At 44.8% G+C, this 15936-nt stretch overlaps 2 protein-coding genes across 2 annotated transcripts in view; both read left to right on the forward strand.

The window, feature by feature from the left end:
* The window catches only part of LOC309565499 (uncharacterized protein), a gene marked incomplete at its 5' end in the record, with an annotated part of 60426 nt that extends 59585 nt beyond the window's left edge, over positions 1-841 (forward strand). The window contains one exon of the mRNA XM_082270469.1: positions 533-841. Within this exon, the coding sequence (XP_082126595.1) occupies positions 533-834 (302 nt within the window). The 3' untranslated portion in view covers positions 835-841. The remainder of the gene's footprint in view (positions 1-532) is intronic.
* The window catches only part of LOC309565853 (uncharacterized protein), a 227274-nt gene that overhangs the window by 133546 nt on the left and 77792 nt on the right, over positions 1-15936 (forward strand). The gene's annotated exons all lie outside the window — the stretch shown is intronic.

Here is a 15936-nt window from a genome sequence, read left to right on the forward strand (position 1 = left end):
GCGATTCTACACAAGGAGAGAAAATTGGTCTTCACCTAGAAACTGGGACTTTTTTCTATTCTTACCCACAGTATAAGAGACTCGCAATCATTCTTTGAATTTATGTGCTTTTGTCACGTACACTCTGTTTAATCAGGATTGGGATCATTGATACACAGTATTTGGTTTACAATCACTATATGAATTAATATGTTTTTTAGTATACACTATCTGTTTGAGCATGGTCTTTACCCCCTTTTTTGCATAGAACCGTCTCCTGTGTTCACTATTCAGCAGGACCAGTGCTCAGCACACGACCCAGGAAATCACTGTAGATCCCACAGGTATGGTATATGCATCATTACATTATTCCAAGCTTTACTAATGTAACTACAGTATATATAAAAATATGTATGCTTAGAATTTTTCTTTAATGCCATTCTGTAATTGATATGCTGCAACTTTCCTCACAGCAGTGGGAGATGTGTAAATATAGCACAGCACAGTGTACTTACTAAAAACCCTTCCAAATTTTCTGTTTTTATATTTGCAGCTCAGCCTGTTGTGGAACAGATCATGTCTGAAAATGATGGTCAGAAGATAAAGCTTTCCTGCAGAGTCCACTCCTTCCACCCAAAGACTATAGAGATTAAATGGTTCAAGGAGACAGATGAGTTACCTACCACGGACTCTGAATTAGATATTGATGAAGACGGTCTGTACTGCACTACATCCATTCTGACGTATGCCCCAGAGATGGAGGACAATGGGAAAACATTGAGGTGTCAAGTTGACCACCAGAGTCTCCAAAATTTAGAAATCCGTGAATGGAAATTGGAAGAGCAGAGTAAGTAGAGCAGGACAGGAGTGGCATGGGAAGGGGGTGGGAGGGCAATTTTTTGTTATTGGGACTTTAATGCTGCCACTCCGTTTATCTGTAGGGTCCCTCAGAAATAGCCAAAAATTCTAAGCATAGGGAAACATATGACTTTCTTCCTCTTCTCCCAAGATACAATCCTCTGGCTTGAGCAGTCAATCACCATATCCAAACATTATCATGTATCTGGTTAGAGGTAAAAATGAGAGGGCTTCCCTTACATTGCTGGACTAAAAGTCCCTGAAATGGAGGACAGGGGCTGAAAGGACACAGAGTGGTACAAGTGTTGAATGTCCCGTCCGCAGATATTGAATTCTGGTAGAGATCTCTGGTGTAGCTTGATTGTGAGATGCTGAGAATGATGAGGAGGTCACTGAACAGCAGGGTGAAAATATCACCAAGGAGCAGAGCCGAAGGAGTGGTCACCACAGAGGTGCAGACTGGAGCAGCAGCTCGCAAAAATGCAGGAACGCACAGAAAGCTGGAAGCAAAGTCTGAGACAAAGCCTGGCAACCTTCAAGACAGATAGCAGGTAGTCATGGCCAGAAGGCTGGTTGAGGTGACATTAGGGAATCAACAGAGGGAAGCCAGGAATTAGCCTGGATCAGCAACAGAAAGGCAAGGTAAAAGTGGGTCCAAGACAGTAAACAGGCAGGTAAATGAAACTAGGCCCAGGGTCACCGGGATAGATTTGGTTCACATCCATAGGTGTGCTCAGCCTATTGCATTAGGGTGTGCATCCCAAAGCGCAAAAACACATATGCGTGTGTGTATGTATGTATATGTATGTATGTATATATTTATATAAAATATACAGTATCTCACAAAAGTGAGTACACCCCTCACATTTTTGTAAATATTTTTTTATATCTTTTCATGTGACAACACTGAAGAAATGACACTTTGCTACAATGTAAAGTAGTGAGTGTACAGCTTGTATAACAGTGTAAATTTTCTGTCCCCTCAAAATAACTCAACACACAGCCATTAATGTCTAAACCGCTGGCAACAAAAGTGAGTACACCCCTAAGTGAAAATGTCCAAATTGGGCCCAAAGTGTCAATATTTTGTGTGGCCACCATTATTTTCCAGCACTGCCTTTAACCCACTTGGGCATGGAGTTCACCAGAGCTTCACAGGTTGCCCCTGGAGTCCTCCTCCAATCCTCTGTGATGTCAATAGGGTTTAGGTCTGGAGAAATGCTTGGCCTGTCCATCACCTTTACCCTCAGCTTCTTTTGCAAGGCAGTGGTCATCTTGCAGGTGTGTTTATCATGTTGGAATACTGCCCTGCGGCCCAGTCTCCGAAGGGAGGGGATCATGCTCTGCTTCAGTATGTCACAGTACATGTTGGCATTCATGGTTCCCTCAATGAACTGTAGCTCCCCAGTGCCGGCAGCACTCATGCAGCCCCAGACCATGAAACTCCCACCACCATGCTTGACTGTAGGCAAGACACACTTGTCTTTGTACTCCTCACCTGGTTGCAGCCACACAAGCTTGACACCAACTGAACCAAATAAGTATATCTTGGTCTCATCAGACCACAGGAAATGGTTCCAGTAATCCATGTCCTTAGTCTGCTTGTCTTCAGCAAACTGTTTGCAGGCTTTCTTGTGCATCATCTTAAGAAGAGTCTTCCTTCTGGCACAAGAGCCATGCAGATCAATTTTCACGCATGCAGTGTGCGGCGTATGGTCTGAGCACTGACAGGCTGACCTCCCACCCCTTCGACCTCTGCAGCAATGCTGGCAGCACTCATACATCTATTTCCCAAAGACAACCTCTGAATGTGACACTGAGCACGTGCACTCAACCTCTTTGGTCGACCATGTCGAGGCCTGTTCTGAGTGGAACCTGTCCTGTTAAACCGCTGTATGGTCTTGACCACTGTGCTGCAGCTCAGTTTCAGGGTCTTGGCAATCTTCTTATAGTCTAGGCCAGTGATGGCGAACCTTGGCACCCCAGATGTTTTGGAACTACATTTCCCATGATGCTCAGGCACTCTTCAGTGAAGTTGAGCATCATGGGTAATGTAGTTCCAAAACATTTGGGGTGCCAAAAGTTTGCCATCACTGGCCTAGGCCATCTTTATGCAGAGCATTCATTCTTTTTTTTCATATCCTCAGAGAGTTTTTTGACATGAGGTGCCATGTTGAACTTCCAGTGACCAGTATGAGAGAGTGAGAGCGATAACACCAAATTTAACACACCTGCTCCCCAGTCACACCTGAGACCTTGTAACATTGACGAGTCACATGACACCGGGGTGCGGGGGAGGGCTAATTGGGCTCAATTAGCCACCCCCCCCGCCCCCTGCAGCCTACATGCTCGGGACTCGGGTTAGCAAGCAAGATTAGAGTGGGAGTCCCATCCAGTGACCTCTGACATTGTATAATGAGCCCAGAACGCTCCTAAAAGGTGGAGGTGACTCGTCCAGCAGCCAGGTCCTCTCACATAGGCAGAAGAACTCACAGGGGTAGTTACGGGACAAGTGCCAAAAAGATCACAAGCAGGATAAAATCCTGGTCTCCATGGTGGGAAATTAGCTTGACTCATTGGAAAAAAACTGTGACTTTGATCCATTACACTGGGAAATGGCTTAGGAAGAGTTTTTTGGAATCAAGACTGAGGAATAAGGAACATCAATGTCCAACATTTGGGGTTTATGAAGTTCACAAAGACATACTGTCCTCTATGAAAATTCCGTCGTGGATTGGTTGCTGATTTGGAGTGGACCCTTCACTAATGACCGTTTCTATACCTCATGCTTGGTGGACCTTCCTTAACAGGGGGTCTAAATTTCTGGTAAGGAGATTACCTTATTTTATGCACGTGGTGATCGTCAGGATTGTGTCTGCACTAACGGTGTTGGAATTTATCTGCATTTATTTCTGCACCTCAGCATCATTTTCAGACGGACTTCATGGACTGTGTTCTTTTAATCGTTTAGGGTTTTTTAATAATGTGGCGCTGTACTTGAACACAATTTGGACATTGTCAGTTAGGGGTGCACTCAGTTTGTTGCCAGCGGTTTAGACATTAATGGCTGTGTGTTGAGTTATTTTGCGGGGACAGCAAATTTACACTGTTATACAAGCTGTACACTCACTACTTTACATTGTAGCAAAGTGTGAGGGGTATACTTACTTTTGTGAGATAGTGTGTGAGTGTGTGTATGTATGTATATATATATATATACATACACACACACACATTATCTCACAAAATTGAGTACACCCCTCACACTTTTGAAAATATTTTATTATATCTTTTCATCTGACAACACTGAAGAAATTACACTTTGCTACAATGTAAAGTAGTGAGTGTACAGCTTGTATAACAGTGTAAATTTGCTGTCCCCTCAAAATAACTCAACACACAGCCATTAATGTCTAAACCGCTGGCAACAAAAGTGAGTACACCCCTAAGTGAACATGTCCAAAATTGGCGTATGAGTGCTGCCAGCATTGCTGCAGAGGTTGAAGGGGTGGGGGGTCAGCCTGTCAGTGCTCAGACCATACGCCGCACACTGCATCAAATTGGTCTGCATGGCTGTCATCCCAGAAGGAAGCCTCTGCTAAAGATCATGCACAAGAAAGCCCGCAAACAGTTTGCTGAAGACAAGCAGACTAAGGACATGGATTACTGGAACCATCTCCTGTGGTCTGATGAGACCAAGATAAACTTATTTGGTTCAGATGGTGTCAAGCGTGTGTGGCGGCAACCAGGTGAGGAGTACAAAGACAAGTGTGTGTTGCCTACAGTCAAGCATGGTGGTGGGAGTGTCATGGTCTGGGGCTGCATGAGTGCTGCCGGCACTGGGGAGCTACAGTTCATTGAGGGAACCATGAATGCCAACATGTACTGTGACATACTGAAGCAGAGCATGATCCCCTCCCTTTGGAGACTGTGCTGCAGGGCAGTATTACAACATGATAACGACCCCACACACACACACACTTCCAAGATTACCACTGCCTTGCTAAAGAAGATGAGGGTAAAGATGATGGACTGGCCAAGCATGTCTCCACACCTAAACCCTATTGAGCATCTGTGGGGCATCCTCAAATGGAAGATGGAGGAGCACAAGGTCTCTAACATCCACCAGCTCCATGATGTCGTCATGGAGGAGAGGAAGAGGACTCCAGTGGCAACCTGTGAAGCTCTGGTGAAAATAAATAAATATATAAATATATACTGTATATAGACAGATATACACACACACACACACACACACACACACTCTCTTTTAAATAAATGTGTAAAAAAAAATAAAAATTTAAATATATAAGCATGGAAAATGTCAGTAGAGCAGTGGATGTGTCAGTAGGACAGAGATCGGTGTCAGTAGAGGAGTGGATGGTGTCAGTAGTTTTTTATTTATATTATTTCTTTATTTTTATTTATTTTTTTTACATTTTAATTTTTTACAATATTATTATTGTTTTTACATTTTCTTTTTTACGAGCCTCGTTGGGGGACTTTGGTGAAATATCAGGGGTCTAAACAGACCCCTGATGTCTCACTTTTGGAACAGAGATAGGTACTGAGAACAGAGATTCCCCAGTCCCTTTCTCTGCAGCCTCAGCTGCACTGGACAGTGAATGAATGGGATGAATGGGATGTGCTCTGGGCAGAGTGGCTTCCTGTTCATTCATAAACTCAGTTTACTATGCTTCAGTTATGAATAGACACAGGAGCGATTAGTACTGATCACTCACTGTGTTCATTCAGAAAAAGAAGGGGCTGGTAAATGACATAGTTACCAAGTCCTTTCCTCACTCTACAATACATATCCCTGTGTCCCCGCAGCAGAAGAGTGGGGGGAAGCCAGTAGCACTGCGGGATGGGGGGCAGCAGGGCGAATCTGCCCAGGCACACCCGCCACATGCAGTGCGCATGCCTATGGTCACATCATATTAGCTGAAGACCATACAGTAGATTCTCAATTTAGCTCCAGGCTTCCTCTTCTGGAATTAGTCATGTGCGCCTATGCACCTGTGTGTTCACGCAGAGTGTCCATGTGAGTTAATGTGTTCATGTAACCATGCAAACAGAATGTGTGCGGACTTTTGCTTGCATGTTGGAGCATGCAATTGAGGGCATTTTCTTCTGATGCCATCCTGACAGTCAGCCCTGACAATGAGTAACAGGGAATTTACACAGAGATTAGAGTTAGGTCTCCAAAAAGGGAAAAGAACAGTTTGGGAATGTTACAAAAATGACTATCTGTAGATGATGGGCTAGCCTATCACAAAAACCTTTCACTTTGTTCCTAATGCTACTTATATTGTCAGCTATGACACAGTAATCAAATGTAGGCTTGGAGCTTTGACCCACAGATGTCAGTGTGCCTCTATTTAATACTGTGGTTCACAGATACCATTACAGTATTAAAAATAATAAACAAACTAATAAATATACTTTTTGACAATTTTTTTTTCCGTCAAAATATAATAAAAACAGAGCAGGATCTTTTTTTCTCTAATTAAATAGTATACTAAACAAATGCTTTATATGTTCTTAAAAAAAAAAAAATACAATTATTTAGGTACAGAAGGATAATCTCATTGGATTATACAGACTGGCATGTCTGGCCATACACTAAGTGGAAGGGTGGCTTCTCTGGCACCCTTTCTGCCTTTTAAAAAAAAATAGGAGTCAAGAAGAAAATTGTTGATGAAACAGCAGCTGCACTCATTTAAATGGAGCTACCCTTTGAGTGTTTTGACAGCCGATGGGGCTGGCTGTCAGAATACAGTAGCAACAGTGGAAGATTTTTCAATCTATGCTGTTAGCATGGATAGAGCAATCTGTTTGATTCTTTATTTATTTATTTTTGTTTAGCCTGCAGGCTAAAATAAAAAAAAAATAAAAACTGCATCAGTGTGTAGGAGGGGCTTAGTGAGACCAAGGCAATACTTTACCAGCTCAGGTACCACAAGCAGGCACACCGTGTCCATGCATCACACCATGTTCCAGACTCTCTCCTGGCTGAGCCAGGTATATACTCACTTATTTAGGTATAGGTCACAGACAGGCAGATAAACACATAAGGCTCAAGCACTACCTTTTAAACTGCTTTACTTGTGTAGCACCACTCCCATGGGAGCTGCTGGTTACGGATTCACCTGGGTTACCCATAGCAACAACTTGATAGTTCAGAGTATTTAAAGTGAATGACTCAGTCAGAAAACAGTCCAGGGATTTTGGTTGTTTTATTTGAGAACTGGGATAGGAGAAGGGATGAGTGGGATACTGCAACTGAATGAACTATGCACAATGTCAGGACTTCTAACTGCATTGAATGCGGCAAGGCCGCTGCTTCACCTTGCCACTGTAGTGAAGTAGGTAATGAGTGAACTATTCAATGAATCTCTCTTCAGGGCCCTACACGGCACCTCCTTTTACCCCTAATCTTCAGGGCTATACTTGGCACCCCCTTTACTCTGGCATACTGCGTGAGCTGACCATCTATCCTCTGAGTTCCCTGGAGTTGTCCCCTTCCTGGGCAGACCCATAGGCAAGTCCCATGGTACTCAAAAACACTGTTTTTCCCAGATGACTCTGCCAGCAGCTCCACTGTTAGCTACACAGGATCATTTAGGCTCAGCTCCACACCTGGTCCCTAGGTCGACTGCCTATGACCACCTTCCTCAGACAGCAGGAGGAGAGACAGCCGTCAGCCTCCTCCTGGGACTCTGCTTCCCGCCAAAGACGCCCTGTCACATGTCCCCCTGGCTTTAATGAGCAATCCCAGGATGCACTGCAGGAGTGCCCTCCCACTGGGACTCTCACAAAAGCCTACGTGTCACTGGCTGGGTTTCCTCCACTGTCCAACAGGCTCCCCTATTAGATACAGTGGGGACACTCCCTCAGACCCAGTGAATCACACATGGGAACATGCAACAGGCAAAACTAAATGATCAGGCTCCCCTGATAAGCAGACGGAGCATAACAATGCTTTTACACCTAGCACCTAACTAGGAGGGTGCTACACTTGCAACAGTTGGCAAGTTACAGTTCTTACATGTAAAACAGCTTTTGCCCAATTCAGGCTATTCTACTGTTCTTTCCCAAGGCTCAGCCCACTAAGGAAAAGGGTTTAGAGGGGCCCTTGGCAAAAGGTTGCCCAGTATTGGGGACTCTTAATACATACTTTTCAAGCAGACCGTGAGTATATTGCCTCTGGCAGAATCTTTACCATTGAACACTTTTGTGTTGGATGCCTGGTCACGTTGTGTGAGCTGTGGTTCCTTCCACTGGCCCATTCATATCTGCTATGTACTGAAGTAACCAGAGGGAGGAACAAAAGTGTGTGGCAAGTAATGCAGGTATCTTTCCTGACATATCCAAAATTCTCTACCTTACACATACAGAGGTTGACCTACTAAAGGCAAACAGGATGTTTACAATGTAAGTGAGTTTTCCTCAGAGCTTAGTGAATGTGGTGACATTTTATTTTGCAAAGAATACCCAATCATGTGCAAGGAAAATTAAACAGCATTTTGCTTGCACATGACTGGATTATGGTGGTTAGCAAAGCTTCACCTCATCCAACTTCCCTTGTAAAGTAAACAGCCTTTTACCTGTAGTAACTCAACCCCAGAGAATCATACCCTTCAAACTCCAGCTCCTCTGGTTGGCCACTGGGAGCAAAGAAAATACCCACTACTTCCCTGTATCTAGTACACTCTCCTCCCTCTCAAGTGACAGAATAGGTGCATAGAGATTGGCTGCTAAGTTCTGTGCACATCCCAGGTCGCAACTTGGACCAAGGCTCCTTTTTTCTGCAGGTAGTTGAACAGAGTGGAAGGGAAACTAAAAGAAAGGGAGCATGTACAGTTGGTGGGACCACTATTTAAAGTGAGCCTGTTGTTTTTCTCTGCAAGTGTTATAATACCTAAACTTTGTTTTTTTTTTCCCTCCCCCAGGAACGAATGGCATTGGAAGCTAAAAGAGATAAAAAAAACAAGTGGCCACCAATGCCACTAAAAGACGTCTCAGGATGCCTTTCTTAGAATCAAATTATTTTTTATGAAGACATTTTTTTCTTTTGTAAGAATCATCATTAACTGCAAAGTCACTGAGGATAATTATTTCAGCTTCATGAACAGATACTTTTGGCTTTGCCCTGGGGTAACCATACACATACCTTGTCAGGAAGAAGAAGCCTGTAATGTTGCTGCCTGGGCACTGGACTCTGCATTAGGTGCTTACCTAGGCATGTGATGTAACACATTGATTTACCTGTGCTCTACAGATCCAGTACTGTTGTCCACCTGTCTAGCAAACCCTTTCTCCAAAGACCTTATTGGGGGTATGCCCACCAGAAGTGTAAAGATTGCTCAGAGGGGGATTTTTACTCTAGATCCTGCCTGTCACTCTGCAGCCTGTATGCACAGTGGGGGTGCAGGGTGCATTTAGGACCACTGCTGCAACAAGTGAGGATTTTGCCCTAGAGCAGGCATCACTAAATGGCAGACCAAGGCCCAGGTCCAGACCAAGTCACTGTCCCATCAGGACTGCCACAGGAGCTGGTTCTTTCCCAACAGATATCACCGTTGTCATTCTCACAGCAGAACTGACAGCGGGAGGCAGGACAGTTTTGGACAGAGAAGCTGTCCAAATTAACTTGTCAAGGTAACAAGTAGGTGATTGGATGCCAGGGTGCAGGGTGGTCCTAGCAACCAATCTCCAGCTTGTTAACATGAAAAGTTGTGTAGCTTCCTCCTTCCATCCAGATCTGCTGTGCCTCCTGCCCTCTGCCCTGTGTAAGGTAGAACAGGGAAGAGAGTGAAGAAAGGAGGGGGATGTGAAGGGGGCTGAGGACACTACTGTGCAGGATGGAGAGTGATGTGAAGGATAGCCAGGGACACTACTGTAAAGGATGGGAGGTGATATAAAGGGGGGCTGAGGACATTACTGTAAAAGGGAGGGGTGATGTGAAGGGAGGCTGAGAACAGTATTGTAAAAAGGAGTGTGATGAGAAGGGGGGCTGCAGTTAAGGTAGGAAAGGGGGTGAAGTGAAGGGGGGGGCTGAGTACACTTTATTGAAAGGGGCCAAGGACACTGTAGTGAAGGGGGGCCATGATTTGCTGGGACAACTGAGGACACTGATGTAAGAACGGTATTGAAAGGGAAAGCTGTAAAGACTATGAGCCATCGAGCAAGCATGTGATTTGGACCTCTGCATGAAGAAAATTTTACTGACTGGACCTCCATTAGTTTTAATTCAATACCCCTGCTCTAGAGGGAGCCTGATGTGTGCTTTCACATAGTTCCAAGCTCACCATCACAGGGGTTAACCCTGCCCTCTGACTGAGAACCAGTAGTAAGAATGGAGTTCTAGCCATTTTCTATCTGGCATCCAGCACCTGCTCTACTGAAACTGTGAGGGTCAGTTTAAATGGCACCTAGAGGCTGTCCTACCAAGCCTGCATAGGCCTGGTCTGTGTGCCATACTGTGCTTGTGCAATATGACTCCTGGTATGTGCATGCACTCTGTGCGTCCAACTTCCTTTGTGGAAGCTGCACAACCTCAGGCTCCCCGAAAGTTCATCCAGGGTTTCCTCGCATTCTTCAGTCTTTCTCTGATTTTCCTGCAGTTGGTGCTGTGTCTTTCTACTGACATTGCTCCTAAGTTTAAGGATACCATTTTGGACATTTTTAACAGTCTGCATACATCTAGATCACAAAAATATGGCAAAATATCCTTATGGAAACTCTTTACTTTGGAGTCTATAACCTTTTCTTTTTGTTTCTGTCAGGCCCACAGATCCATGACATAAGTGCTCTTCGCAGTGAGGGGACACACTTGTCAGAGTAAGGGGGAACATCTGTTGGCCTTTGCTTATTGTTGAACAACTGATCTCAGGACATTTCAGACATTTGGGTCCAGAAGGTGATATCCAGAAGCGAAAAGTTGACACTTCAGTCTGCCGCAACCCTGCTTTATGCTGCCAAACTTGCCAGCATTTCTGCAAAGATTGGCATAACTTTATGCTGCTTTCACACAGCTCCTTTCTCAAGGTGTTGTAGCTATTTTCCTGTAAAACAAGAAGGTTCCAATGTTTCTATTCAAACCCGCTCACTGTCTCAAAAGCTAAATAGAGGCATCTACCCCATACTAGATCTGAAGGTTCTCAGACCACCTGGTCTCTGTGGGCATCAAGGATACCTACTTGCATGTCCCCATCATCTTGGTGCATCAGTTCCACCTGCATTTTTCTTTGGGCTCACAATATTACCAATTTAGTGCCCTTCCCTTTGGCCTATTCACTTCACCCTGCGTCTTCACCAAAGTACTAGTCCCTGCTCCTGCTTTCCTTTACTCCCAGGGCATCCCCATAGTTGGATATCTGGACAACCTACTTCAAAGGGAACAGTCAACTCAGGCTGTCAGATAATCTCCAACAGACTGTACAAACCCTACTGAGATTTGGGTGGATCCTAAATCTCCAGAAGTATGCACCAAAATCATCTCACTGCTTGGAGTATCGGGGACCTGGTCTTCTAAAATGCTCTATCCAAGGGCTTTCTTCCTCTGGAAAAACTCCAGTCTCTGTGCTACATTCAGCCATTGCAACTTAACATTCTAGGAGCATGGGACAATAGGGTGCAGTCTCTGGATTGTTCCATAGGCCTGACCAGCAAGACCAGGCTTGCCTTGGCAAGGTGGTCACAAGTTTGGCACTGGAATCAGGAAAATTCTTGCTCCAAATGGTTTGGAAGGTGATCATGACAAATGTTAGCCTGTCAGACTGGGGAGGAGCAAAGGATACCCACTTAGTACAAGGAACTTCACACAGTACAAGGCCATAGAATGGCACCCGGCTCCCAATCAATATTCTGGAACTCAGGAAAATTCAGTTATCCTTTCAATGCTAGACATCTTGTCTGCAGGGCAAGATTCAGTCAAACAATGTCACAGCAGTGGCATACATTAATCATATGGAAGGCACCAGAAGTCCTACAGTGCAAAGAGAAGCGGAACTGTCTCTTCACCCATCAGTATTTCATGACCTCTGTCACCAGTGGAGGTTCCTGGATACAACCCTCTTGGCTTCCACGTTCAACAACAAACTGAGCAGGTTTGTCTCAAGATCCATGGATCCTACAGCCTTCGCTGTGGATGTACCCCCGATAGACAGTTGGACTCCCTGTCTGTCATTCCTGAAGGTTCCTGTAAGGAACAACTTGCTTCTCATTCCACTATTGGTTGGTGAATTTGACAGCTCATATTTTATGCCTATGACTTTAAGGGCAGAGTTCTTCTCCCTCTCAAGACAGCTCCACTAGTTCAGTTAGTGCATCTCCGATTTTTCAGCTTCAGGCATCTGTTCCTTAGCGATGCAAGGATGCCACCTGGTCTTCTGTTCTCACTTTCTTGCTGAGTTTTCCCAGGGGGGTTTTCAGGTCTCAGCTGATAAAAGGTTTCTCAGGCAGCTCTGTAGGCTCGGTTAAGCCATCCGTTACCTTGTTGGTTTTTGTGGACCCGTTAGCCTTTGCTTGCTGTGTTGTCCACCCTTTAGACTCCCTTTGGATTTCCTAATGTTCTAGAATAGTGATGGGCCGAACACCCCCCCCCCCCCCCCGGCTCGGTTCGCACCAGAACACCGCGAAAGGGGGAAAAGTTTGTTAGAACATTTGAACTCCAATGAAGTCTATGGGACTCGAACATGAAAAATCAAAAGTCCTCATTTTAAAGGCTTAAATGCAAGTTATTGCCCAAAAAAGTGTATGGGGGTCTGGGTACTGCCCTGGGGGACATGTACCAATGCAAAAAAAATGATCATTTTTAAAGGAGCAGTGATTTCAAGATGCTTAAAGTGAAACAATAAAAATGAAAAATTTATTTAAATATAATGCTTGGAGGGTCCCCTTAAAGTGCCCTTAAAGTGCCTGTAAAGTGGCGCATTTGTGCAATGTATGTAGCCTGCTGCAGCAATACTGACATTTCTAAAGGAATAAATGTCATTTAAACTTGCTGTATTGTATTGTCGGCTCCCGGCAATTGAGATAAAAAAACATGAAAAAAATGGCGTAGGGTCCCCCCAGTCTCTTCGGGTCTGGTATGGATTTGGATCTTATATGCCAATTAAAAAAAAAAACGCGCAGGCGCAAGGCGCAGAGCATGTCCTGCTGTTAAAAATTCCATACAAAATTGAAATTGCGTGTACTTGTCATACAGGTGCAGAAATATTGGGCCTTGGGTGTTGGTGGTGCCTGAACACCGCAACCCCTCGCAGTTACTCATCCTGGGCGCAGGAAGGGGCCCTGATGTTAAAAATTCTATACGAAATTGAAATAGCATGTACTTGTCATACTGGTGCAGAAAAATTGAGTGTTGGTGGTGCCCTAAAACTAGCATAATCAAGATTCAGGAATAGGATAGGCAGCATATGCAGTCTTCAAGGGATGCCAGACCACTAGCAAATTCAATCAGTTACATTAGCTTCAGGGGCTTGATAGCTGCTGTTGACTGATTCATTTTGATAAATGTCAGCTGGTCAACAGAGTCTGTGGACAGACGCACTCTTTTGTCAGTCACAAAACCTCCATCAGTACTGAGTGTACATTCAGAAAGCACACTGGAAGCAGGACAGGCCAGTAGCTCAATTGCATATTAAGCAAGTTCTGGCCAATGGTCCATCCTCAAAACCCAGTAACCCAGTGGATGCTCAGTTGGAAAGGTCTCCAAGTCTGCTCTTGCCCCTAGATAATCCTGCACCATATGATGGAGACATTGCTGGTGGTTGCTTAAACCTAACAGCCCTGGGTGCTGAGGACTAAAGAATTGTTTAAAGGCATCGGTCAGCCGGCCGCCTTCTCCACCTCTCCTCCTTTGGCTGAACGATGCCTCAGAAACACGTCCAGAGAACGTTAACCTCCCGGTCTCTGTAAAGGTGTTACACAAATTTCTCTTCAAGGCATCCTCGAGGTGTTTCATCCTCTGCTCCCTCTGTGAAGGCAGGATGAGCTCTGCAACTTTACCCTTGTAACGTGGATCAAGAAGGGTTGCCAACCAATGACATTCTCTCTCCTTGATACCACAAATCCTCTGGTCATTTCACAGGCTTTGCAGAATCAGAGAGCCCAAGCAGCGTAAGTTGTAGGAGGCATGCGATTCTGAGTCCTCTGGGTCACTAAGGATGACATTGTCAGGAGCAACCTCTCCCCAGCCACGTATAACTCCTGGGGTTTCTGGTGAATGAAAACTATCCCTTGAAGACTTCTGTATGTTATCCTCTACATCCATGCTGCCACAATCCTCCTCCTCCTGTGTGTTTTGTGGCCCCGCAGGAATGTTATCTGCATAAAGGTGGCCTTGTGAAGAAAGGAAGTCCTCCTCTTCCACTCACTGTTCTGTCTCAAATGCCCTGTCCATGATTCCACGAAGCATGTGCTCCAGCAGGAAGACTAGAGGGACAGTGTCACTGATGCATGCATTGTCGTGGCTCACCATCCTTGTGGCCCCCTCAAATGGTGACAGGACAGTGCATGCCTCCTTTATTAGCAGCCAATGGCGTGGCAAAAAGAAGCCAAGCTCCCCTGAACCTGTCCTTGTGCCATACTCACACAGGTACTCATTGATGGCCCTCTGCTAAGTGTGCAGCCGCTGCAGCATTGCCAATGTTGAGTTCCACCTGGTGGGCATGTCATAAATGAGGCGGTTGGTGGGCAGGTTGAATTCCCGTTGAATGTCAGGTAGCCGAGCATTGGCATTGTATGACCGGCCGAAATGGCCACAGACTTTTTTGGCCTGTTGCACAGGCTCCTTGTCTACAGCTACTCCTTCCGTAGCTTCACAATCATGCATTGAGGAGTCACCTGAATTATTTGATCATAGTGTCAGTTACATGATGCTGGAGGATTCGCAGCAATTTAAATGCAGAGGTGTGACAATGACGGACAAGAAACTAGCAGTCATGTTGCCACAGCGGCAGCATGCTGCCATGTTTGCTCTAGTGACGAGGGAGGGGATGATGAAGTCACTGACTGTACTTGGGTGCCTGAGAGAATAGAGGAGGAAAGAGAGGAGGAAGAGGAGGTGCCACAACTCCAACGAGGCAGGATATGCTCCAGAGGCCGCCTTAAGGGTAGCCACCCCATTGCACCACACCACAGAGCTCCACAGGTGCAGGGCACTGCTTAACCTACCACTGACTTCCAAAAGTTCATTAATGTGGGCTTTTTTCAAAACGTGCTGTAGACTGCAGCGTTGCTGTTTGCAATCTCTGTCTGAAGCGGATCAAGCGTGGCCAGAACACCAGCCGCTTGGGCACCACATGCTTGACAAGACATATGACGACCTGCCATGCAGTCCGCTGGCAACAGCACCTGAAAGACCAACATCATAAAAAAAGCATACTTCACCTTGCTCCTCATCTGGGATCTCTACCCCTACTATGAAAAAACCGAAATAATGCTGCACCAAAAGTGTATGCGTGAAAAAGTGATAAATATTAATAAATATAATGAAATAATGTGAATAGATCGATAAAAAATCTAAAAATTCCTCATACACAAACCGCGTAGAAAAATCTCATAAATATTTACCAATACTTTAAATAAATTAAAATAATATAAATAACAGTGTCCTCCTTATAGTTTTATAAAAAGGATTCATAAATATGAAATAATTATTAACTAAATATTAAATAGTGCATCAAAAAGTCCCAAATTCCGTGATCCTTCAGTGCCGAGCTCAAATGGTAATAAAGTGTTGGTGTTTCACTCCACACTCCGTGTGCTCCATGTAAACATGCTCACTAGCAGCTCACCGCATACACTGAGACAAACGCACATTGATCCCGAAGGCTTCCAGATGAATGAAATGGGTATACAGCCCTTCCTATCCAGGGCTCCCAGATGTAGCCAAAAAGATATGGTCCCGTTCATAAAATAAAAACGAACAATCTAATGCTCTCTGAATGGCTTATTTTTTAATAAAATACAGGCATAAACTCACATTCAATAGCACTTAAGCAGTGCGGGCAGTAAACTCTTCCAACAGGAAATGATCCGACCCTCCTGGATCAGACCTGAGGTCTGAAGTGGACACTGTTGAATGGA

This window comes from Pelophylax lessonae, assembly GCF_965119305.1.
Source record: "Pelophylax lessonae genome assembly, chromosome: 10".
In the NCBI taxonomy this organism is placed as follows: Eukaryota; Metazoa; Chordata; class Amphibia; order Anura; family Ranidae; genus Pelophylax; species Pelophylax lessonae.